Source organism: Geotrypetes seraphini, chromosome 2, assembly GCF_902459505.1.
Source record: "Geotrypetes seraphini chromosome 2, aGeoSer1.1, whole genome shotgun sequence".
Lineage (NCBI taxonomy): Eukaryota > Metazoa > Chordata > Amphibia > Gymnophiona > Dermophiidae > Geotrypetes > Geotrypetes seraphini.
In genome coordinates, this window is record NC_047085.1 from 510,956,950 (window position 1) to 510,984,219 (window position 27,270).

The 27,270-nt window shown below is 41.6% G+C and overlaps 1 protein-coding gene across 1 annotated transcript in view; it reads right to left on the reverse strand.

Annotated features, from left to right (window-relative positions):
* Window positions 1-5,249: 5,249 nt before the first annotated feature.
* The window catches only part of LOC117354985 (oocyte zinc finger protein XlCOF6-like), a gene marked incomplete at its 3' end in the record, with an annotated part of 46,748 nt that continues 24,727 nt past the window's right edge, over window positions 5,250-27,270 (reverse strand). The window contains exons 4-7 of the mRNA XM_033932943.1: window positions 8,829-9,949; window positions 6,829-7,353; window positions 5,655-5,948; window positions 5,250-5,570 (exon numbers count right to left, since the gene is read on the reverse strand). Coding sequence (XP_033788834.1) covers window positions 5,250-5,570; window positions 5,655-5,948; window positions 6,829-7,353; window positions 8,829-9,949 — 2,261 coding nt within the window. The remainder of the gene's footprint in view (window positions 5,571-5,654; window positions 5,949-6,828; window positions 7,354-8,828; window positions 9,950-27,270) is intronic.

The following is a 27,270-nucleotide window of genomic DNA, read 5'->3' on the forward strand; positions in this document are numbered from 1 at the left end:
GCTTCAACGGGGCAAGAGGGCTTGGACTCCCTCTTGCCCCGATATCGTCGGGAGGGGGGGGTGTCGCGGTTTGACATGGCAGGAGGGCTTGGGCACCCTCTTGCCTGGATCGTTGGTGGTGGTGGGGAGGGGGAGGATTCTGTAACCGGTGTTGTTTTTGACAGACACCGGTTACAGAATCCAGCTTTTAGGCGAAGGACTGGCTCCTCCTTCGTCTAAAAGCCCTTCTGTTGGACGTTTTGTGTTTTTTTTTTTCATTATGGTTAAAAAGTGTAAACGTGCTTTGGGGTACTTTTAGACGTAGTGGAGATTGGGCGTTTAGGCAGAGGAAGGCCATAATCAAAACATGGACGTATGTTTTGGTTATGGACACTTTCCCTACTTCTGGGTTGAACGTTTAGGGACTTAGGCCAAAAGGGGACTTAGACGCTTTTTTTATTTTGCCCCTCACTGGATCTAGAATCAGAAAATAATAGTAAATATTGAACTATGGCCAGTACTGGGAAGACTTGCACGGTCTGTGTCTGTATATGGCCGTTTGGGGGGAGGATGGGCTAGAGAGTGCTACAATGGCTGGGAGGGTGTAGATGGGCTAGTACAAGTAAATGGTTTGTGCCCTATGTGGATCATATTGTGGCTTCTTAGATATGAAAGCCGAGTGAAGCTTTTCTTACACTCGGTACATGTAAATGGTTTGGTCCCTGTGTGGATTACTTTGTGTCTTTTTAGAGCTGAAAGCTGAGTGAAGCTTTTCTTACACTTAGTACATGTAAATAGTTTGTGCCCTGTGTGGATTACTTTGTGTCTTTTTAGATGTGAAAGCTGAGTGAAGCTTTTATTACACTCAGTACATGTATATGGTTTGTACCCTGTGTGGATCCTCTCATGAATTTTTAGATCTGAAAGCCGATTGAAGCTTTTCTTACACTCAGTACATGTAAATTGTTTGTGCCCTGTGTGGATTACTTTGTGTCTTTTTAGATGTGAAAGCTGAGTGAAGCTTTTATTACACTCAGTACATGTATATGGTTTGTACCCTGTGTGGACCTTATGGTGGTTTTTTAGAGCTGAAAGCTGAATGAAGCTTTTATTACACTGACTACATGTATATGGTTTGTACCCTGTGTGGATCCTCTCATGAATTTTTAGATCTGAAAGCCGATTGAAGCTTTTCTTACACTCAGTACATGTAAATTGTTTGTGCCCTGTGTGGATTACTTTGTGTCTTTTTAGATGTGAAAGCTGAGTGAAGCTTTTATTACACTCAGTACATGTATATGGTTTGTACCCTGTGTGGACCTTATGGTGGTTTTTTAGAGCTGAAAGCTGAATGAAGCTTTTATTACACTGACTACATGTATATGGTTTGTACCCTGTGTGGATCCTCTCATGAATTTTTAGATCTGAAAGCCGATTGAAGCTTTTCTTACACTCAGTACATGTAAATTGTTTGTGCCCTGTGTGGATTACTTTGTGTCTTTTTAGATGTGAAAGCTGAGTGAAGCTTTTATTACACTCAGTACATGTATATGGTTTGTACCCTGTGTGGACCTTATGGTGGTTTTTTAGAGCTGAAAGCTGAATGAAGCTTTTATTACACTGACTACATGTATATGGTTTGTACCCTGTGTGGATCCTCTCATGAATTTTTAGATCTGAAAGCCAATTAAAGCTTTTATTACACTCAGTACATGTAAATGGTTTATTTCCTGTGTGGATCTTCTCATGAATTTTTAGATGTGAAAGCTCAGTGAAGCTTTTATTACACTCAATACACGTATATGGTTTGTACCCTGTGTGGATCATTTTGTGTTTTTTTAAACATGAAAGATGAGTGAAGCTTTTCTTACACTTAGTACATGTAAATAGTTTGTGCCCTGTGTGGATTACTTTGTGTCTTTTTAGATGTGAAAGCTGAGTGAAGCTTTTATTACACTCAGTACATGTATATGGTTTGTACCCTGTGTGGACCTTATGGTGGTTTTTTAGAGCTGAAAGCTGAATGAAGCTTTTATTACACTGACTACATGTATATGGTTTGTACCCTGTGTGGATCCTCTCATGAATTTTTAGATCTGAAAGCCGATTGAAGCTTTTCTTACACTCAGTACATGTAAATTGTTTGTGCCCTGTGTGGATTACTTTGTGTCTTTTTAGATGTGAAAGCTGAGTGAAGCTTTTATTACACTCAGTACATGTATATGGTTTGTACCCTGTGTGGACCTTATGGTGGTTTTTTAGAGCTGAAAGCTGAATGAAGCTTTTATTACACTGACTACATGTATATGGTTTGTACCCTGTGTGGATCCTCTCATGAATTTTTAGATCTGAAAGCCAATTAAAGCTTTTATTACACTCAGTACATGTAAATGGTTTATTTCCTGTGTGGATCTTCTCATGAATTTTTAGATGTGAAAGCTCAGTGAAGCTTTTATTACACTCAATACACGTATATGGTTTGTACCCTGTGTGGATCATTTTGTGTTTTTTTAAACATGAAAGATGAGTGAAGCTTTTCTTACACTTAGTACATGTAAATAGTTTGTGCCCTGTGTGGATTACTTTGTGTCTTTTTAGATGTGAAAGCTGAGTGAAGCTTTTATTACACTCAGTACATGTATATGGTTTGTACCCTGTGTGGACCTTATGGTGGTTTTTTAGAGCTGAAAGCTGAATGAAGCTTTTATTACACTGACTACATGTATATGGTTTGTACCCTGTGTGGATCCTCTCATGAATTTTTAGATCTGAAAGCCGATTGAAGCTTTTCTTACACTCAGTACATGTAAATTGTTTGTGCCCTGTGTGGATTACTTTGTGTCTTTTTAGATGTGAAAGCTGAGTGAAGCTTTTATTACACTCAGTACATGTATATGGTTTGTACCCTGTGTGGACCTTATGGTGGTTTTTTAGAGCTGAAAGCTGAATGAAGCTTTTATTACACTGACTACATGTATATGGTTTGTACCCTGTGTGGATCCTCTCATGAATTTTTAGATCTGAAAGCCGATTGAAGCTTTTCTTACACTCAGTACATGTAAATTGTTTGTGCCCTGTGTGGATTACTTTGTGTCTTTTTAGATGTGAAAGCTGAGTGAAGCTTTTATTACACTCAGTACATGTATATGGTTTGTACCCTGTGTGGACCTTATGGTGGTTTTTTAGAGCTGAAAGCTGAATGAAGCTTTTATTACACTGACTACATGTATATGGTTTGTACCCTGTGTGGATCCTCTCATGAATTTTTAGATCTGAAAGCCAATTAAAGCTTTTATTACACTCAGTACATGTAAATGGTTTATTTCCTGTGTGGATCTTCTCATGAATTTTTAGATGTGAAAGCTCAGTGAAGCTTTTATTACACTCAATACACGTATATGGTTTGTACCCTGTGTGGATCATTTTGTGTTTTTTTAAACATGAAAGATGAGTGAAGCTTTTCTTACACTTAGTACATGTAAATAGTTTGTGCCCTGTGTGGATTACTTTGTGTCTTTTTAGATGTGAAAGCTGAGTGAAGCTTTTATTACACTCAGTACATGTATATGGTTTGTACCCTGTGTGGACCTTATGGTGGTTTTTTAGAGCTGAAAGCTGAATGAAGCTTTTATTACACTGACTACATGTATATGGTTTGTACCCTGTGTGGATCCTCTCATGAATTTTTAGATCTGAAAGCCGATTGAAGCTTTTCTTACACTCAGTACATGTAAATTGTTTGTGCCCTGTGTGGATTACTTTGTGTCTTTTTAGATGTGAAAGCTGAGTGAAGCTTTTATTACACTCAGTACATGTATATGGTTTGTACCCTGTGTGGACCTTATGGTGGTTTTTTAGAGCTGAAAGCTGAATGAAGCTTTTATTACACTGACTACATGTATATGGTTTGTACCCTGTGTGGATCCTCTCATGAATTTTTAGATCTGAAAGCCAATTAAAGCTTTTATTACACTCAGTACATGTAAATGGTTTATTTCCTGTGTGGATCTTCTCATGAATTTTTAGATGTGAAAGCTCAGTGAAGCTTTTATTACACTCAATACACGTATATGGTTTGTACCCTGTGTGGATCATTTTGTGTTTTTTTAAACATGAAAGATGAGTGAAGCTTTTCTTACACTTAGTACATGTAAATAGTTTGTGCCCTGTGTGGATTACTTTGTGTCTTTTTAGATGTGAAAGCTGAGTGAAGCTTTTATTACACTCAGTACATGTATATGGTTTGTACCCTGTGTGGACCTTATGGTGGTTTTTTAGAGCTGAAAGCTGAATGAAGCTTTTATTACACTGACTACATGTATATGGTTTGTACCCTGTGTGGATCCTCTCATGAATTTTTAGATCTGAAAGCCGATTGAAGCTTTTCTTACACTCAGTACATGTAAATTGTTTGTGCCCTGTGTGGATTACTTTGTGTCTTTTTAGAGATGAAAGCTGAGTGAAGCTTTTCTTACACTCAGTACATGTAAATTGTTTGTGCCCTGTGTGGATTACTTTGTGTCTTTTTAGATGTGAAAGCTGAGTGAAGCTTTTATTACACTCAGTACATGTATATGGTTTGTACCCTGTGTGGACCTTATGGTGGTTTTTTAGAGCTGAAAGCTGAATGAAGCTTTTATTACACTGACTACATGTATATGGTTTGTACCCTGTGTGGATCCTCTCATGAATTTTTAGATCTGAAAGCCGATTGAAGCTTTTCTTACACTCAGTACATGTAAATTGTTTGTGCCCTGTGTGGATTACTTTGTGTCTTTTTAGAGATAAAAGCAAAGTGAAGCTTTTATTACACTCAGTACATGTAAATGGTTTGTGCCCTGTGTGGATTAATTTGTGTCTTTTTAGAGCTGAAAGTTGAGTGAAGCTTTTCTTACACTCAGTACATGTAAATGGTTTGTACCCTGTGTGGATCATATTGTGTTTTTTTAGAGCTGAGAGCCAAGTGAAGCTTTTATTACACTCAGTACATGTATATGGTTTGTACCCTGTGTGGATCATATTGTGTTTTTTTAGAGCTGAGAGCCGAGTGAAGCTTTTATTACAGGTTTGTACACTGTGTGGATCATATTGTGTTTTTTTAGAGCTGAGAGCCGAGTGAAGCTTTTATTACACTCACTACATGTATATGGTTTGTACCCTGTGTGGATTCTCTCATGAATTTTTAGATCTGAAAGCCGATTGAAGCTTTTCTTACACTCAGTACATGAAAATGGTTTGTGCCCTGTGTGGATTACTTTGTGTCTTTTTAGAGATGAAAGCTGAGTGAAGCTTTTCTTACACTCAGTACATGTAAATTGTTTGTGCCCTGTGTGGATTACTTTGTGTCTTTTTAGAGATAAAAGCAAAGTGAAGCTTTTATTACACTCAGTACATGTAAATGGTTTGTGCCCTGTGTGGATTAATTTGTGTCTTTTTAGAGCTGAAAGTTGAGTGAAGCTTTTCTTACACTCAGTACATGTAAATGGTTTGTACCCTGTGTGGATCATATTGTGTTTTTTTAGAGCTGAGAGCCGAGTGAAGCTTTTATTACACTCAGTACATGTATATGGTTTGTACCCTGTGTGGATCCTCTCATGAATTTTTAGATCTGAAAGCCGATTGAAGCTTTTCTTACACTCAGTACATGTAAATTGTTTGTGCCCTGTGTGGATTACTTTGTGTCTTTTTAGAGATAAAAGCAAAGTGAAGCTTTTATTACACTCAGTACATGTAAATGGTTTGTGCCCTGTGTGGATTAATTTGTGTCTTTTTAGAGCTGAAAGTTGAGTGAAGCTTTTATTACACTCACTACATGTATATGGTTTGTACACTGTGTGGATCATATTGTGTTTTTTTAGAGCTGAGAGCCGAGTGAAGCTTTTATTACACTCACTACATGTATATGGTTTGTACCCTGTGTGGATTCTCTCATGAATTTTTAGATCTGAAAGCCAATTGAAGCTTTTATTACACTCAGTACATGTAAATGGTTTATTTCCTGTGTGGATTCTCTCATGAATTTTTAGATCTGAAAGCCAAGTGAAGCTTTTATTACACTCACTACATGTATATGGTTTGTACCCTGTGTGGATCATATTGTGTTTTTTTAGAGCTGAGAGCCGAGTGAAGCTTTTATTACACTCACTACATGTATATGGTTTGTACACTGTGTGGATCATATTGTGTTTTTTTTAGAGCTGAGAGCCGAGTGAAGCTTTTATTACACTCACTACATGTATATGGTTTGTACCCTGTGTGGATTCTCTCATGAATTTTTAGATCTGAAAGCCAATTGAAGCTTTTATTACACTCAGTACATGTAAATGGTTTATTTCCTGTGTGGATCCCTCCATGATTTTTTAGATGTGAAAGCTGAGTGAAGCTTTTATTACACTCAGTACATGTAAATGGTTTATTTCCTGTGTGGATCCTCTCATGAATTTTTAGATCTGAAAGCCGAGTGAAGCTTTTATTACACTCACTACATGTATATGGTTTGTACCCTGTGTGGATCCTCTCATGAATTTTTAGATCTGAAAGCCAATTAAAGCTTTTATTACACTCAGTACATGTAAATGGTTTATTTCCTGTGTGGATCTTCTCATGAATTTTTAGATGTGAAAGCTCAGTGAAGCTTTTATTACACTCAATACACGTATATGGTTTGTACCCTGTGTGGATCATTTTGTGTTTTTTTAAACATGAAAGATGAGTGAAGCTTTTCTTACACTTAGTACATGTAAATAGTTTGTGCCCTGTGTGGATTACTTTGTGTCTTTTTAGATGTGAAAGCTGAGTGAAGCTTTTATTACACTCAGTACATGTATATGGTTTGTACCCTGTGTGGACCTTATGGTGGTTTTTTAGAGCTGAAAGCTGAATGAAGCTTTTATTACACTCACTACATGTATATGGTTTGTACCCTGTGTGGATCCTCTCATGAATTTTTAGATCTGAAAGCCGATTGAAGCTTTTCTTACACTCAGTACATGTAAATTGTTTGTGCCCTGTGTGGATTACTTTGTGTCTTTTTAGAGATAAAAGCAAAGTGAAGCTTTTATTACACTCAGTACATGTAAATGGTTTGTGCCCTGTGTGGATTAATTTGTGTCTTTTTAGAGCTGAAAGTTGAGTGAAGCTTTTCTTACACTCAGTACATGTAAATGGTTTGTACCCTGTGTGGATCATATTGTGTTTTTTTAGAGCTGAGAGCCAAGTGAAGCTTTTATTACACTCACTACATGTATATGGTTTGTACCCTGTGTGGATCATATTGTGTTTTTTTAGAGCTGAGAGCCGAGTGAAGCTTTTATTACAGGTTTGTACACTGTGTGGATCATATTGTGTTTTTTTAGAGCTGAGAGCCGAGTGAAGCTTTTATTACACTCACTACATGTATATGGTTTGTACCCTGTGTGGATTCTCTCATGAATTTTTAGATCTGAAAGCCGATTGAAGCTTTTCTTACACTCAGTACATGAAAATGGTTTGTGCCCTGTGTGGATTACTTTGTGTCTTTTTAGAGATGAAAGCTGAGTGAAGCTTTTCTTACACTCAGTACATGTAAATTGTTTGTGCCCTGTGTGGATTACTTTGTGTCTTTTTAGAGATAAAAGCAAAGTGAAGCTTTTATTACACTCAGTACATGTAAATGGTTTGTGCCCTGTGTGGATTAATTTGTGTCTTTTTAGAGCTGAAAGTTGAGTGAAGCTTTTCTTACACTCAGTACATGTAAATGGTTTGTACCCTGTGTGGATCATATTGTGTTTTTTTAGAGCTGAGAGCCGAGTGAAGCTTTTATTACACTCACTACATGTATATGGTTTGTACACTGTGTGGATCATATTGTGTTTTTTTAGAGCTGAGAGCCGAGTGAAGCTTTTATTACACTCACTACATGTATATGGTTTGTACCCTGTGTGGATTCTCTCATGAATTTTTAGATCTGAAAGCCAATTGAAGCTTTTATTACACTCAGTACATGTAAATGGTTTATTTCCTGTGTGGATTCTCTCATGAATTTTTAGATCTGAAAGCCAAGTGAAGCTTTTATTACACTCACTACATGTATATGGTTTGTACCCTGTGTGGATCATATTGTGTTTTTTTAGAGCTGAGAGCCGAGTGAAGCTTTTATTACACTCACTACATGTATATGGTTTGTACACTGTGTGGATCATATTGTGTTTTTTTAGAGCTGAGAGCCGAGTGAAGCTTTTATTACACTCACTACATGTATATGGTTTGTACCCTGTGTGGATTCTCTCATGAATTTTTAGATCTGAAAGCCAATTGAAGCTTTTATTACACTCAGTACATGTAAATGGTTTATTTCCTGTGTGGATCCCTCCATGATTTTTTAGATGTGAAAGCTGAGTGAAGCTTTTATTACACTCACTACATGTATATGGTTTGTGCCCTGTGTGGACCCTCTCATGAATTTTTAGATTTGAAAGCCGAGTGAAGCTTTTATTACACTCACTACATGTATATGGTTTGTACCCTGTGTGGATCCTCTCATGAATTTTTAGATCTGAAAGCCAATTAAAGCTTTTATTACACTCAGTACATGTAAATGGTTTATTTCCTGTGTGGATCTTCTCATGAATTTTTAGATGTGAAAGCTCAGTGAAGCTTTTATTACACTCAATACACGTATATGGTTTGTACCCTGTGTGGATCATTTTGTGTTTTTTTAAACATGAAAGATGAGTGAAGCTTTTCTTACACTTAGTACATGTAAATAGTTTGTGCCCTGTGTGGATTACTTTGTGTCTTTTTAGATGTGAAAGCTGAGTGAAGCTTTTATTACACTCAGTACATGTATATGGTTTGTACCCTGTGTGGACCTTATGGTGGTTTTTTAGAGCTGAAAGCTGAATGAAGCTTTTATTACACTCACTACATGTATATGGTTTGTACCCTGTGTGGATCCTCTCATGAATTTTTAGATCTGAAAGCCGATTGAAGCTTTTCTTACACTCAGTACATGAAAATGGTTTGTGCCCTGTGTGGATTACTTTGTGTCTTTTTAGATATGAAAGCTGAGTGAAGCTTTTCTTACACTCAGTACATGTAAATGGTTTGTGCCCTGTGTGGATTACTTTGTGTCTTTTTAGATATGAAAGCTGAGTGAAGCTTTTCTTACACTCAGTACATGTAAATGGTTTGTGCCCTGTGTGGATTACTTTGTGTCTTTTTAGATATGAAAGATGAGTGAAGCTTTTCTTACACTCAGTACATGTAAATGGTTTGTGCCCTGTGTGGATTACTTTGTGTCTTTTTAGATATGAAAGCTGAGTGAAGCTTTTCTTACACTCAGTACATGTAAATGGTTTGTGCCCTGTGTGGATTACTTTATGTCTTTTTAGATATGAAAGCTGAGTGAAGCTTTTCTTACACTCAGTACATGTAAATGGTCTGTACACTATGTGGATCATTTTGTGACTTTTTAAAGATGAAAGCTGAGTGAAACTTTTATTACACTCGGTACATGTATATGGTTTGTGCCCTGTGTGGATCAGTTTATGTCTTTTTAGAGTTGAAAGCCGAGTGAAGTTTTTATTACACTCAGTCGAGGTAGATGGTTTCATATTTTTATGATCCCTTTTGTGCAATTGAAGTTCTTTTTTGTGGGTTTTTCCTTTCCTCTTACCATGGTGGAATTTAGAAGTAATTTTATCACTGTTTTTAATTTGGAAGGGTCCCTCTGCTAGGTGTCTCTGGTCCTCTGGGATGTAACTCAGATCCCTGTCATTTCTCTCACACTTCCTGACTCCATCCCTTGAGACCTCGGTAGGGTCTCTCTGTTTCTTTGATTCCTGCTTATAATTCTTTGTGTTAATCTTCTCCGTTCCCTGGGAAATATTCTCACAGACATTTTCTGCCTGTGTTTGGATTTGTTCCATTTCAACTGGATCTTCTCCTTGATTCTTTTCTCTCTTCCATTTGTGCTGGATCTGATGATCTGCTGGATATAAACAGAAGGTATTTCTCATAAGTTAGAAAACAGCAGTGGTTTCTATGATACTAATATAGTCAAATAATATTTATTAAAGGGAAGAAAACAATAGAATTACAAAGAGTTAGAAATTTAAAAAGAGAACACAAGGCAACCCCCACCCAAGTAATCCCCCCCATCCCGAAGACATTCTCCACACAACAAAACAAGAACAACCAATAGGGATATTGACCAGCAAACCCCCCCCCTAAATGTCAAGAATTCAATAGCCGACTCCGTGGTAAAGGAGTCATAGTAGTCCAAAAGGGTCCCCAAGCCTGTTGGAAAAGGTGCTCCCGAGGGGAGATCTCCACAATGTCTCTGCGTTCCCACATCAGAAAAGTAATCACACAAGATCTCCAAAGGGAAAGATCAGGTGCCTCAGCATCCAACCACTTCAGAAGGATGCATTTCAGAGCAATCGCTATTGTCCATTTGAGAAAAGTAAAAGTGCCCCGCTTTCAAGGATGAAGTCCTCCAAGAAATGTCCCAAGAGCTGTCCCAAGAGTCCCAAGTCCCCGAGCAGGTGCAAGAAGACAGGACCATCTTCGAGACGCACGAACCGACCAGACCTACATCATTGGAAGTAACGGTTGAGGTGCAAGAAGAGGCTTGAGACGTTGACACCTTGCAGCTAGTCACCTCTGCAAGCAAACACAGAAGGCCTTCCTCTTCTTCTTCTTCATGCAAGCATAGCAGCCTTACATCATCCCCACAGATCACCTTGAGGAACAGATTCCAGCTCCTACTGGAAAGACCTGCCAAAGGAATTCAGGAGGATATCCTGGAGAGTGATCTTGAGGCCCAGTGGAAGACCCCGACTCCAGAAGCAACGGATCACCACCCCCCCAAAAAGCTCAGAGTGGTTGTCATTGGGGACTCCCTGCTGAGAGGCACCGAGAGACTGGTATGTAGAACAGATCTTCAATCAAGAGAGGTTTGCTGTCTGCCGGGAGCCAGGATCCTAGATGTGACCCCCGACTTAGAAAGACTAATCAAGCCCCAAGATCACTACCCGATGCTCCTCATCCACATTGGGACGAACGACACCGCCAGGAACACCCCGGAGAAGATACCTGAAGACTTTAGAGCCCTGGGTGAGAAGCTGAAGTAGATGGAGGCGCAGGTGGTTTTCTCCTCCATCCTTCCAGTAAGAGGCAAGGGGACAGCTAGGGACAAACAAGTGGTTACGCGGATGGTACAGAGAGATGAATTTCGGATTCCTGGACCACGGAGAAGCAATTCAAGGTCTCCAGGGATCAGACGGGCTACACCTGACCAGAAGAGGGAAGAACGTCTTTGGACAACGTCTGGCCCGCCTGCTTCGAAGGGCACCTCATCCTCCCCCTGGATCCCGACTTGTGGTGTCCCGCAAGGCTCACCCCTCTCTCCAATCCTTTTTAACATTTACATGAACTCCCTGAAACTACTCCAACTATCCCCCCTTGAAACTCTTTACACTTACGCCGATGACATCCTCGTCCTCCTTGAGACCGAGTCGAACCTCACTAACCTCTCTACGAACATATCCTCATGCATAACGAACCTCCAATCCTGGGCATTCACAGTACAAATGAAACTGAACGAGTCCAAAACAAAACTCCTTTGGCTCGGCCCACAATTAGACCATCTACCCTCCTCCATCCCATTGTCCTCCGGCTCCTCACTACAGCTCGAGCTCTCAAGCAAAGTTCTGGGTGTCACCTTAGACTCTTCCCTATCCTTCAATGACTATCTCCAATCCTTGGTAAAAAAATGCTTCTTCAGCCTTCACATGCTAAGGAAAGTCAGACCCTATTTTCACCAAAAACTCTTCGCAGACCTAGTACAATCCATCATCCTCTCCAGATTAGACTATTGCAATTCTATCTACCTCATCCTAACCAAGAAAAGCCTCCACAGACTGCAGCGGATTCAGAACGCCGCGGCTAAGCTTATTTTTGCGAAAAGCAAATTTGATCACGTCTCGCCACTCCTGTCTAAGCTCCATTGGCTCCCAGTAATCTCCAGGATCCACTTCAAATGTGCGTGCCTAGCCTACAAGATCCTATATGGCATCCTTCCTGCCGTTATCCCTCTATCCTGGAACTCCCCAACCCCTACCTCCTCCAGATCCTCCCAAACTCTTAAACTATCCTTCCCTTCCACAAAAGGTATTTCTCATGCAGGCAAACTTGGGTCATCCCTCCCCTTTAGAATCACTGAGATGTGGAATAACCTTACCTCCCTGCTCCGATCCTCAAGCTCCCTCCAACTTTTCCGTAAACACCTAAAAACCTGGCTATTCTCAAAACTGTAACATTTCCCCCCTCTTAGGCCTCTCCCACCTTCCCCACCCTTTTACATCTAACTCTTAAACTCTCCACTTGAGTTCTCTCTCATCCTAATTCCTGTAAACCGTGCCGAGCTCTGCATTTACTGAGATGGTGTGGTATATAAACCCAAGGTTTAGTTTAGTTTAAACTAGGTGAGCTGGGGGAGGGGACCCAATCTCATCCTGGTAGGGTAAATAATCACTCCATCTTTTGAGTAGTGGCTCGTGGCCAGCAGGCTGGTTATGGGACGGAAATGGGAATGGATGTTAGGACATGATAAGTGCAGTATTTTTTGTGGAATTGTTTTCTACAAAAGGCCAGTTTTTCGTATGATTCTGGGTAATTCTAGTTAGACAAACATCTGTGTTAGTTAAGGACCACGCCCAAATAGAAGCGTACGGAAAAACAGGTAAATAAAAATTTAAATATAATGTAGCTAAGGCCAGAGAAAAACACACTAAGGATTAATATAAGGGAAAGCATAATAATATCTGTGTATGTACTTTGCTGTTGAGCCAAATCATGGTGGAAATCATGATTACATGGAATCCAGTTTGGGTTCTTTGTGTGTACTATATCTGTCCTGTCTTCGGCCACCATCTTGGGCCAGTGAATAATATTCTGTCTTTGTCCTCTCTGAGTTTTTCCCGCTCTCAGCAGCGTGGTGTTAAGTAATACCACATGTACTGTAGACTGGCTAGGAAGATCACGTGTCCTAAACTAAGAGATAAAATGCATTAAGTATGAATGTGTGCAAGGGGCCCCGAATGAACGAAGGAATGATTGATATGAGAGATATATGAAAGAATGGTGTGTACTTAAATTCTAATATTTTATATATTTTAAACCTGAAGAAACACTAAGGAAAATCCTGAGGCAACATCTGGGAGTAATTAGAGTCAGAGACTGTTGCTTCAGTCTCCAGCATAGGAAGGGGGGGCATTGGAAGCCCATGCTTATCACTGTGTGTAACATGAAGCTGTCAGCTTTCCTCTTCCAGACTAAAGTTACTGTCAATTTAGGGAGAGGTTGAGAATTTTTCAGCACAATGTTAATAATTGTAGATTCTCTTGAATAATAATGTTAATTCAGAAATCAAATGTACTGTTCTAAACTTTTAAACATGGAAACATGGAGGGATTTATTTTTTCCTTTGTCTAAACTTTTAAGACCACCCATAGGATTGTTATTGGTTATGATGATGATGTCACCGAAAAGCCAACAGTATATAATAGGAACTCTGGAGCTAGAAAAACAAGACCGTTAGGAGAAGGCCAGCATTTTGGCCACTATTAACGATCTCCCATTAGCGCAATCGGTAAGCAATGATGCTGTTCTTTTGATCTAATAATGGAAAAATAGAAACAATAATTCAATAAATCTTGGTTATAATTTTTAAAACCTTGCGCTGGTGTCATTTTGCATGTATAATTATTTTCAAACCTGAAGCTTTCACAAATGGCGTCAATGACCCTTGCTCACTTTGAGTCTAAGGTAAGTATTTGCATCAAAGACAGTAATGAGGGCTACAAACTAACTCAAATGGGAAAATCTCCATGCAGACCAGACAAATATAGAGCATGGACGGCTATGTATGTTAATACAAGTAGTTGGGGCAATACTGAGGGGGACAAACTAACTCGAACAGGAAAATCTCCAAGCAAACCGGACAAATATAGAGAATGGACGGCTATGTACGTTAAAGCACATAGTTTGGGCAATAAAATTCTGGAATTGGAAACATAAATGAGAAATGCCGACCTAGATGTGGTGGCGATAATAGAAACCTGGTTCTCAGAGTCCCATGGATGGGATATGGCTATATCAGGATATAACTTGCTCCGCCGAGACAGAGAAGGCAAAACCGGAGGAGGGGTAGCACTATACATCAGAGAGGACATCAAAGTTACCAGGATAATAGACATCGAGTATACGGGGGAATCCCTCTGGGTGAACCTTGCCAGGGGCAATGACAAATGCCTGTATCTTGGTGTTGTGTACAGACCTCCAAAACAACAAGACAACATAGACAAAGAATTAATCGAAGACATCGAGACCATCACTCTGCGTGGAGACACTGTGCTGTTGGGGGACTTCAATATGCCCGATGTGGACTGGAACAAACTTACTGCTACGACCAGCGGCAGCAGAAGGTTACTAGCCTCCATACAGGGAACACGCCTCAAACAGATGATATTGGAGCCCACCAGGGATCAGGCGATTCTGGACCTGTTACTCACCAATGGAGACAGTGTCACAGAGGTTTCGGTAGGAGATGCTTTAGCCTCCAGTGACCACAACATCGTGTGGTTTCACTTCAGGAAGGGAGTCACAAGGACAAATACATCGACAAAGGTCCTTAAATTTAAGGGAACTAATTTCCAGAGCATGGGAGACTTTGTCTAAGAGGTGCTGCAAAACCAGGACACGACGGACGATGTGGAGGTACTGTGGTCGGCTCTGAAATCTACCCTGCAGGAAGCAACCAACCTCTACATACAAACCGTGAGTAAAAGATGGAGAAATAGACCCCAGTGGTTCTCTGCAGAGATCTCGGAACTAGTAAAGGAGAAGAAAAAAGCATTTGTATCCTACAAACAATCACAACAACCGGAAACTAAAGAAGCCTATCTGGTGAAATCTAGAACTGTTAAAAAAGCAGTCAGGGATGCCAAACTCCAGAAGAAGAAAACATAGCTAGGCATGTTAAAAAAGGGGATAAATCATTTTTCAGGTATGTTAGCGACAGAAAAAAGAACACAGACGGGATTGTGCACCTCAGGAAACCTGACGGTAACTATGTAGGATCGGACTCAGATAAAGCCGAATTACTCAATGGCTACTTGTGCTTGGTCTTTACATGTGAGGCACCGGGCGATCCAGACAGAAGATGCAGACAAAGGAGTGCTCAGAGGACCCGTTCCGGGATTTTAAATTTACCGCGAGCAGCGTCTACCATGAACTATCAGGGCTAAAAGTGAACAAAGCCATGGGACAGGATAATCTACACCCCAGGGTACTTCGGGAATTGAGAGATGTCCTGGCACAGCCATTAACTGCACTTTTCAATCTTTCCCTAAACAAGGGAAAAGTCTCCTTGGACTGGAAAATTGCTAACGTCATTCTGCCCCACAAAAAGGGATGAAGATCAGAGGCTGAAAATTACAGACCTGTGAGACTCAGATCAATAGTGTGTAAACTTATGGAGACGTTGATTAAAAACAGATTAGATATGATTCTGGATGACGAGAGGCTGAGGGATCCCCACCAGCATGGATTTACGAAGGGAAGGTCTTGTCAATCCAATCTGATAAGCTTCTTTGTCTGGGTAACGAAACAACTAGATAGGGGAGAGTCCCTGGATATAGTGTATTTAGACTTAAATAAAGCCTTTGATAGAGTCCCACACCATAGGTTATTGAACATAATGAATACAATGGGACTAGGAGAAACATTGACTGCATGGGTTAAAGACTGGCTCAGTGGTAGACTTCAGAGCGTGGTGGTAAATGGTACTCCCTCAGAAATGTCGGAAGTGACCAGTGGAGTGCCGCAGTTCTCGGTCTTGGGTCTGATACTATTTAATATCTTTGTATGAGATTTGCCGATGACGCTAAGCTATGCAACATAGTGGACAGCGCAACCGTGCCCAACACTATGAGGCAGGATCTACTTTTACTGGAAAAATGGTCAAATACATGGCAACTGAGTTTTAACGCCAAAAAGTGTAAGATTATGCACCTTGGTAGCGGTAACACCTGCAAAACATACAACCTGAATGGTGAAACCTTAACAAGAACTGTCGCAGAACGGGACCTGGGTGTAATCATTAGTGAAGATATGAAGACTACCAATCAAGTGGAGAAAGCTTCAACCAAGGCTAGACAAATGCTGGGTTGCATCCAAAGAAGCTTTGTCAGCCGAAAGCCTGAAGTTATAATGCCGTTGTACAGGTCCATGGTGAGACCTCATCTGGAGTACTGTGTTCAGTATTGGAGCCACATTATCAAAAGGATGTGAAGTGAATGGAATTGGTTCAGTGAATGGCCACTAAGATGGTCTCAGGACTCAAGGATCTCCCATATGAAGAACGTCTAAGCAGGCTGCAGTTATATTCTCTCGAGGAACGCAGAGAGAGGGGAGACATGATAGAGACATTCAAATATCTTAGAAGCCGTGCTGAAGTGGAGGAAGATACTTTTTTCCTTACAGGTCCCATGGCAACAAGAGGGCATCCGCTCAAACTCAAGGGTGGGAGACTTCTTGGCGACATCAGGAAGTACTTCTTCATCAAAAGGGTGGTTGATCGTTGTAACGTGTTCGACTTCAAGAGACGATGGGATAAATATGTGGATTCGCTCCGGGGAAGTGCTTAGAGGAAGGTTCTTTTAGGGGGAGGGTTCTTTGATAGGACAGACTTGTTGGGCCTTCAGCCCTTTTCTGCCGTCATACTCTATGTATAACTGGAAAGAACACCACAAAGTAGTAATGGAGAACGATTTATCTTTATCGTCCAAATAGTTTCAATAAAGGAGAAGACACGGTCCCAGAAAGTTGCAATCAAGGGACAATCCCAAAACATATGGCCCAAAGTCGCCTCCAGGAAAGAGCATCGAGAGCACTGAGCAGAGGCCCGAAAACGAGCCAAATGTGCTTTCTTAGGAGAAAAATATATAGGCGCAACACTAATTTGTAATGCTCCCAAAATGTCATATATTTCCGAAAAACTTTCAACTGCTTGAGAGCCATTGAGACCATATCTTCGGGTAAACATAGAAACATAGAAATTGATGGCAGATAAGGGCCACGGCTCATCCAGTCTGCCCACCCTAATGACCCTCCCCTGCCTTTACTTTGCGAATAGATCCCACGTGTCGATCCCATTTGGCCTTTAAATCAGGCACGCTGCTGGCCTCAATCACCTGAAGTGGAAGACCATTCCAGCGATCAACCACCCTTTCGGTGAAAAAGAATTTCCTGGTGTCACCACGCAGTTTCCCACCTCTGATTTTCCACGGATGTCCTCTTGTTGCCGTGCGACCCTTGAAAAAGAAGATATCCTCCTCTGCATCGATGCGGCCCGTGAGATACTTGAACGTCTCGATCATGTCTCCCCTCTCTCTGTGCTCCTCGAGCGAGTATAGTTGTAATTTATCTAACCGTTCTTCGTACGGGAAATCCTTCAGTCCCGAGACCATCCGGGTGGCCATTCTCTGGACCGACTCCAGCCTCAGCACATCCTTACGGTAATGCGGCCTCCAGAATTGCACACAGTATTCCAGGTGGGTCTTACCATGGATCTATACAGAGGCATAATGACTTCAGGCTTACGGCTGACGAAACCCCTGCATATGCAACCTATGATTTGTCTTGCCTTGGAAGAAGCTTGCTCCATTTGATTGTCAGCCTTCATATTCTCACTGACGATCACCCCTAAGTTCCGTTCTGCTACCGTTCTTGTTAGGATCTCGCCATTAAGGGTATAAGTCCTGCATGGATTTTGGGTACCCAGGTGCATAACTTTGCATTTTTTGGCATTGAAGCTGAGCTGCCATGTCTTAGACCAGGTTTCTAGTAAGAGTAGATCATGCATCATATTGTCGGGTATTGAATTTTTTTCTATTGTACTTTTGCCCACTACATTGCTTAGTTTGGCGTCATCGGCAAATAATGTTATCTTACCTCGGAGCCCTTCTGCCAAGTCCCTTATAAAAATATTGAATAGTATCGGGCCCAAGACAGAGCCCTGAGGCACCCCGCTGATCACCTCCGCCATTGCAGAGGGGGTGCCGTTCACCATCACCCTTTGAACCCTACCTCCAAGCCAGTTCCCAAACCACTTCGTCAATGTGTCGCCCAATCCTATGGAACTCATCTTGCTTAGCAACCTGCGATGAGGTACGCTATCGAATGCCTTGCTAAAGTCCAGGTATACGATGTCCAGGGACTCTCCAACATCTAACTTCCCGGTCACCCAGTCAAAGAAGCTGATCAGGTTGGATTGGCAGGATCTCCCCTTAGTAAATCCATGTTGACGGGGATCCCGTAGGTTCTCTTCATTCAGGATCGTATCTAATTGGTGTTTGATAAGAGTTTCCATTAGTTTGCTCACTATTGATGTGAGACTCACTGGTCTGTAGTTTGCCGCTTCTGTCTTGGAGCCTTTCTTGTGGAGTGGAATGACGTTAGCCTTCTTCCAGTCCCGGAGTGTAGTAAGGTCAAGTAAAGGGGATTCATCCTTAAGGTAGCGGTGGTGAAATGTCAATGGAACCAACTGCTGAGATCCAATGATATATGTCTCAGATAACAATTCATGACGACTAGCGATTAGATCTCCTGAAGGCAGAGACTGGATATAGTGATGGATTTGGAAATATGCAAAAACTTCAGTAGAGGGGAGATCAAATTCCAGTTGTAATTGTGTAAAAGACTTGATGGTCCCTTCATCTGCCAGAAGTTGGAATAAGTAATGAATCCCCTTTGCTTCCCATCTAAGAAAGGCAGCTGTGTCCATACCAGGAAGAAAGGAAGGATTAAAACGTAAAGGCAGAAAAGGAGAAACCTGAGACGAGATACCATGAAAGCGGCAAACCCAATGCCAAACCTGCTTCAAAGCGCCATGGAGTACAGTACAAGAAAGGAGTTCTGGACATCCGGAGGGAATGTAAAAATGCATTAAAATGAAAAGTCCGAAAACAAGAAAGTTCCAAAGGAGTATTGGTGAAATAAGAGGTGCCCCAAAAAAAGTCATTGATATGACGCATACCACAGCCAACTGTCATAAAACGGAGATTCAATAAACCTAAGCCCCCCTTATACCAAGGTAAGGCCACCTTCCTGTATGAAAGGCGCGCCCGTTTCCCAACCCAAATAAAGCGTTGTACTAGACGAATAAGCCGAATCTTATCTTTATGAGCCAGGTAAAGAGGTAACACCTGAAAAATAAAGCCAACGAGGAACTACAACCAAGTTATATAGGCTGACTCTGCCAATAAGAGAAAGCAGATAGCCTTGCCAAAGACACAATTGATTAGATAAGTCTCGCAATAAGGACTCATCCTATAAAGGCTTGTTAGATCCATTGGTAATAAAACACCAAGGTATTTAAGGTATCGGCCCACTGGAGCAGAAAAACCCCCGGCCAATCAGTACACACCGCCAAGAAGGAGGGGAAAGCCATTGACTTATCTAGATTGAGAGAGACACCAGATAGAATCCAAACTCAGAAAGCAGGTCCAGTGCCGTAGACAAAGACATCACAGGATCGATAAGGACAAGAAATAAATCATCTGCAAAAGCCAAAGGTTTGTTGTTTGTTTTTTTTGTATCAATAAAGTTTTATTGAAAAAAATGGAACAAAATCAACAAACCTCCCATTCAGGACCAACATACAGGTTACAAAAAGCACAATTCAAATAAATGATCCACTACCCACAATACTCCCTCCAAAAATTCCTTCCCAACAAATGAAAAAATACCCCCAGCATAAACCTCCCCCCCTCAACAATACAATAACCAAACCTCCCCAATCCGCACCCCCCTCCCTCCAACCCCCACCCATCCACTGGTTCCTCCCCTACAAAAGAAAACATCCAATACTCCCTCCCTCCCCTCTCAAAAATCCACCAATACTCAACCCCGAAGCTTGCCACAAATCAAATCCCAATCTCTATGATTCATATCAAAATATCCATGTTGTTTAGCAGTTACACATTCCATATGCAATAAAGACCCCACCCTATCCTTCCAGTCCCCTGCGGTAGGCACCACTGGCTTTTTCCAATAAGAGGCTAACAAACATTTGGCTGCAGAGAGACCCAAATGAAGAAGTTTTCTACGCCACCAGACATCCCTAAAAATTAAAAAGACCCAATAGACAAGTCTGTGGAGTAAGCAAAACCAACTCTCCCAACCAGGCAGTCAAACATCCAATAATCATAACCCAATAAGGTGTAACCTTAACACAATCCCACCAAACATGAAAAAGGTCCCTCCCCCCTCCCCACAGCGCCAACAAATATTGGGTACAGTAGGAAACATAACATGTAAACGAGCAGGAGTATAATACCATCGAGAGACAATTTTATATGCATTCTCCTGAACCAACACACACACACAGACGCTTTATGTATTTCAGAACATATTATGTCCCATTGACTCTCTGACATCCGAAACCCTAAATCTACCTCCCACTTATCCCGATATGAAAAAATAGGTTTAGTCCAACCCCAAAGAAAAGAGTACATGATAGAAATCGGACGAGGTACCCTCCCCAATAATAACCATAAATTTTCCACTTGTTCCCGTTCCCGTCTCCCTGGAGAATCAACCAACCACCCCTGGGCCCGGATATAATGTCTAAGTTGCAAGTAATAAAAAAAATCACCAGGAGGCAAAGAGTACCTTTTTTGCAAAACATCAAAAGGAAGGATATCATGGCCCTGCATTACATCCCTAAATACACAAATCATTCTCCTCTCCCACCTAGCAAAGATCCCAGAGGAACTGCCCACTACAAAAGTTGATTCACGACCTATAGCCACCAAAGTAGAGGCCCCCCTCCCCATCCCTCACTGCCTCCTCATCGAACCCCACAGAATAATTAAATGCTTAAGAAAAGGGTTCTCCATCCCCTGCAACCGATCCCCAGTTCACAAAGAACTCCATATCCAGTCTCACAGAGGCTGCTGCCCAACCCAAAATTGTTCCATCTGCACCCCCAAATTGCAAAAGCCAAAGTTTTAATTTCCCCCCACCAACTCGTAATCCACTCACTTGATCGAAAAGTCGTAAAGTGCAAAGAAGGGACTCCAGCGTAAGAAGAAATAAAAGCGGGGAAAGAGGACACCCCTGTCGAGTACCCCGTAAAATAGGAAAAGAATCCGAATGAGTGCCATTAACTAACAAAGTTGAACCTGATCTTAACAACTCGGTCCCTAGTATAGACTGCTGCATTTCTAAACTTCAACTGTGGGCTTCGTCTATTCAAATGAAACTAAACGCTGCCAAAACCAAATTGCTTTGGACTGGGCCAAAATTAGAAAACCTCCCTTCCTCTGTTACATTAAAAACAGATATCGCATTACATATAGATTTTTCATCTAGATCAGTGTTCTTCAACTTTTTTACACCTATGGACCGGCAAAAATAAAAGAATTATTTTGTGGACCGGTAAACTACTAAGACTGAAATTTTAAAAAACCATTTCCGCCCCGTCTCCGCAAACCATCTGATCCCATCTGCACAAGCTGCAGTTATTTTATATTGAACGTATTTTATTAAAGTATAAAAAGAAACAATATTCTGTACAATTGTCATTTTTTAAATACAAATATACAGAGCAAGGACCAACAATACCCCTGTCTCCCCTCACCTTCACAAATATCCCCTCTAATATCAAGAAAACTGAACAAGCCAAATTATTACAGAACTAGCTTTATAACCCGTTACATTAACAGGTGCTAGAATATATGTGTGTGTATCTGTCTCCTTAGCCGCTTTCTGTATTTCTGTCTTTCTTTGTTTTGGCTGTCCACCACCACCCCTTGCGTGCTCCCCTTGTCCATTCTCCCTTCCTTTTACCTCCCCTGTGTCCACCACCACCCCTTCACTGCTCCCCTTATCCAGCAGCAGCCCTTCTCCTTTTGTTTTACCTCCCCCCTGTCCATCAGCACCTCTTCCTACTCCCCCTGTCCAGCAGTAGGCCTCCTTTCCTTTTTTCCCCCCCCTATCCATCAGCACCTCTTCCTGCTCCCCCTGTCCAGCAGTAGGCCTCCTTTCCTTTTTTTCCCCCCCTATCCATCAGCACCTCTTCCTGCTCCCCCTGTCCAGCAGTAGGCCTCCCTTCCTTTTCCCCCCTGTCCATCAGCACCTCTTCCTGCTCCCCCTGTCCAGCAGTAGGCCTCCCTTTCTTTTTCCCCCCTATCCATCAGCACCTCTTCCTGCTCCCCCTGTCCAGCAGTAGGCCTCCCTTCCTTTTTTCCCCCTATCCATCAACACCTCTTCCTGCTCCCCCTGTGCAGCAGTAGGCCTCCCTTCCTTTTCCCCCTCCTGTCCATCAGCACCTCTTCCTGCTCCCCCTGTCCAGCAGTAGGCCTCCCTTCCTTTCCCCACCCCCCACCAGAGCAGAATCTCCCCTCTGTCTATCCCCCCAACAGTCCAGCATCTCCCTTCTCTCTATCTCCCATCAATCCATCATCTCATCTCTGTCTCCTCCTGTTAGCCACTGCCGATCACCTTGTGGTCGATCAGCTGCCGACAGGCGGGGTCCAGCTCCGGCGCGTCGCTCGCGCACAGCAGCGGGAGCAGCACCGCCATCGGGAGCCCTTCTCGAGGGGGCGGGACAGGCTGCTGAGGAGCTTCGGGGGCTGCTGAGACGGCAGAGACGGAGCGGCCGAGCTGAACTGGCGTCCCCTCCCCTCCCCGGTGCCAGCGCCGCTCTCCCTCTCAGCGGGCCGGGCCGGAAAAAGAGGAGACTGTTGAGTGGTGACGTATAAGCACCATGTGCACTCTTGTGGCCACATCGCGACGGATCAGGGAACACGGCTTTAGAGTGCGCATGCGCGTTTACCATTTTATTATTATAGATGCTACACAGAAATATCATGCTAACAGTATACTGAAGTCACACATGACAGGAATAGTGTTAGGGGAGTGCTCCCTGGTCAGAGAGAGCCCTAAGCCAGCTGGAAGCTAAAGAAGCAGTCCCTGGGCTTTGCAGTCCCCAGTTATGTCTCTAGTAGGATATATATTTGAAATATGATATATTTTAATGACAAAATAGAAATAAAATTGGAAAATTCTCTGCATTGGTCAATCCCAGTACTTCTTTAAAAAACTTCCTTAATAAAATCTCAGGTGACAATAAATGAGTTACTGGAAAATTGACCAAGCGTAGATTTTTCACTCTATTCATATTCTCCATAGATTCAATTTTAGAATTATTACTGTTGAATCATTAACAGCTGATACAGAGACAGCTTGCAAATTGTTACATTGATTTTCCACCACATTTAGTAACCTAAGTTAGCATCCACATTTTCTAATTTGGATGAAACTGACTGGGAATAATCTCCCATTTGCTTCATCGTTGTCCTGAGAAACCCTTCAATTCTGGATATACCTAACCATAAGTCTTTTAAGGTAATATCCTGTGTTTCTTCTGTTCGTGTGGTTTCATCCACTCCACCAGAAAATGTCAAAGGTTTAGGTATTTCAACATATACTAATTTACTTAAGTGGGTGGATGAAATCACTTGAGAATCAGATATAGTGGGGGTTATATTCCCACCATCACTGGGTATCGGATGAAGGGGCGGAGTACGATTGAGAGGACTTATTGAGGCTCCTGACAAAGAGGAATCTACATATATTCCCTTTAAAAAACTTGAACCTGCCCAGGGGGAGGACCATCTGACCACACCAGAGGTAAATTTGACTGAATTTCTAGAAGATACACAGGATGTGATTCAGATTCGGTCCACCCTGGTAATAACATGCATGAGCGAGATGGATAAAATGTTGATAATGAGACTTTATTTTAAAAATAGGTTAACAAAATTTTGTGGGGATTTGGTCAGGATTTTCCCGGATGTATCCAGAACCACACAGTTGAGGAGGAAAGAATTTTTGAAATTGAAGGATAGAGTATTGGCACTGGATGCATCCTTTTACCTGAAATTTCCCTGTAAATGTATGATTAAACTACAAGATATTGAATATTCCTTTTGGGATCCAATACAATTACAATTCTTAATTGCAAGAGAAAAGAAATAGAAATGAGATTTGTTTCACCTTACTGAGAAATATGAGGAGATTTAATATATAGTATCCCAGATTAAGGAATGACTCAGGGTTCATAAATTCGAACCAAGATTCATTATCCTTTATATTTCCTGAATTTTATTTTATTAGAAATAGTAAGATATGCTCCCCATTGATGTGGGCTTGAAAGGAGCTTTGTATGTATGATTTGATTATGTATTATTTTAGCTGATATCCTTTTTTCTTTTGAACTGTTGGATATTGTAATGTATTCAAAATTATAAATTAAAAAAAAAATAGAAATAAAATGATTTTTTTCTACCTTTTGTTGTCTCTGGTTTCTGCTTTCATCTTCTTTTCACTCTTTTCCTTCCAGCGTCTGCCCTGTCTCTTAAATCCAGCATCCGCCCATTCCATCTACTGTCTGCACTCTCCCCCTTCCATATATATCTGACTTCTTTCTATGCCCCTCTCCATCCAGCCTGTGCCTCCTCTCTCCTTTTTACATCATTCATTCCAGCTTCACTGCTTTCTTCATTTTTATCTCTCCTACACCAGATCTAGCATTGTTGTCTCTCTCTGCTTATTTCTCTGATGACCCCTTCTCATCATCAATCTCTCTACTTTCTCATGCCTGTCTCTCCCCTTCCCCTCCTCTAATCTCCCTGCCAGCTGTATCCTTCCTTTTTTCCTTCTCCCTTCTCTCCTCCCCCTGTCCAACAGTAACTCTCTTCCCTTCCCTTTCCCTCCTCCCCTCTAAGCAGCATCTCTCCTTCTCCTTCCCTCCAGGTCCAGTAGCAGCTGTCCCTTTTTTTCTTTTGCCCAGCAGCTTCCCAGACTCCTTTCCCTCCTCCCCTCCCAGCAGCATCTCTCCTTCTCCTTCCCTCCAGGTCCAGTAGCAGCTGTCCCTTTTTTTCTCTTGCCCAGCAGCTTCCCAGACTCCTTTCACTCCTCCCCTCCCAGCAGCATCTCTTCTTCTCCTTCCCTCCAGATCCAGTAAAAGCTGTCCCTTTTTTCCCCTTGTCCAGCAGCTTCCCAGCCTCCAACAGTGGCTTTCTCCCCTCCCAGAAGCTCTCCTTACTTGCCAGTGCAGCGATTCAGAAAGGCAGCCTCAGGTCCTTTGTTGGGTCATGCCGCCTCTGAGGAAAGAGGAAGTTGCATCATCAGAAGCGGCCGCAACTCAGCAAAAGCCCCAAGGCTGCCTTCCTGAATCGCTGAGCTGGTAAATAAGGAGAGCTGCTGAGAGGGGAGAAAGCCACTGTTGGAGGCTCCTCATGATCTCTCCAGTGAGGAATAGTGGCTCGTGGCCAGTAGGGGGCGATGTCTATGGGACAGTAATGGAATGGTGCAGTATTTTGTGGAGCGGACATGATGGTGCAGTATTTTGTGGAGTTTTTCTACAAAAGTGCCTGCTTTTCGTATGATTCTGGGTAACTCTAGTTAGATACAAGCATATGTGTTAGTTAAGGCCATGCCCAATAGAAGCGTACGAAAAGTTGGTGAATAAAAATCTGAATATGGATGTAGCCAAGGCCAGAAAAACACACTACAGATTAATATTAAGGAAAAGCATAATAATATTATTTTTATGTACTTTGCTATTAAGCCAGACCATAGGGGAAATCAGAATACATTTTTAGAGGTATGAAATTACCTTCATGTTTCTTTCTCTCTTTTGTTCTCTGTTTTTCTGTGTCTTCTGCTTGGCTTTACTCCATTTTGTGTTCAGCCTATATCCCTAGTCTTTGTTCAGGTTTTTCCTGCTTTTAGCCTTGTAGTTCTAATTGATACCAGATGTGCCTTAGGCTGGTTAGGAAGAGCATATTAGATTACATATCCCAATCTGAGATATAACATGCATTAAATATGAATGAAATACATGGTATGGATGTGGAGCACCAAGCAAGTGTGGATGGATGTAATATATATGAAATATATATGAAAGAAGATGTACTAAAAATGAAATGGTTTATAGAAAGAACACTAAGGAAAAATCCTGAACACAGCATCTGGAAATGGTTAAGTTAGAATCAGAGACCTGTAGCAGTCTCTAGCATAGAAAGGGGGGCACATGAAGCCCACTCTTAGAAAGGCTTCTGTGTGAGTATCAGTGTAATTTGAAACTGTCAGTTGTTCAAAGCAGGAAGAGGAAGTACCCCCCTCCAGGATAAGGCTGAGAACATTTCAGCAGCTTGCCTGATATATAGACAAACTGTCTGAAATAAGTTTTAAGAAGGACAAAAAGAATATTGAATATGTTATAAAATGTTAATGTATATTTAAGGATGAATGTAAACAAAAAAATTATGATTTCTGGAACTTTTATTCCATGTTAAAAAGAAGGTCTTTGTCTAAATTTAAGTACAGCCTCTGTTAGTTGATTGGCTAACAGCCAATGATGTCAAACTGGACTGAAGGTATATATTGGGGAACTTCGAAGTATCGGTTGAGATCGTTATCAGAAGGCCAGCATTTTGGCAACTATAACGACCTCCCGCTAATGCAACTAGCCTTTTGAGGTCCATGATGGAAAAATAAAAGCAATAAATAATTATTTTGGTAAACCTTGCGTTATGCGTCATTTCCATATATTTGTTATTTTGCACACCTTGAGTGAAAGCTAGCAGCTTAATTGGCAACAGCAGCTTTATGAGTGCGCTGGTGTCTCTTTATCTATGCTCACTGGCCCAGCACAGACCAGCTGGAAATATCTCGTCAATCTCGCCAGCCCTACGCGGACCAGCAGGAAATTGAGGTTCATCAATCTCGATGGTCCTGTGCGGACCGGCAGAAATTTCCTGCGGACCGGCACTGGTCCATGGACCAGCGGTTGAAGAACAGTGATCTAGAGTCCTGGGTGTCATCTTGGACTCCTCACTTACATTTCATGAACAGATAAATTCCTTGACAAAAAAGTGTTTTTTTTAGTCTGCGCATGTTGAGGAAGATCAGATCACTATTCCATCAAGAACATTTCTCAGTATTGATACAATCCACTGTGCTTTCTCAGCTAGATTATTGTAACTCTGTTTATCTAGACATTAAGCAGAGCAGTCTAAAACAACTTCAGTTAATACAGAATACTGCAGCTAAGCTCATTTTTGGGAAACAAAAGTATGATCATGTTTCCCCTTTGTTGATAAAGCTTCACTGGCTCCCAGTTCGCTTTAGGATCCAGTTTAAAAGCACATGCATAATCTTCAAGCTTCTCTA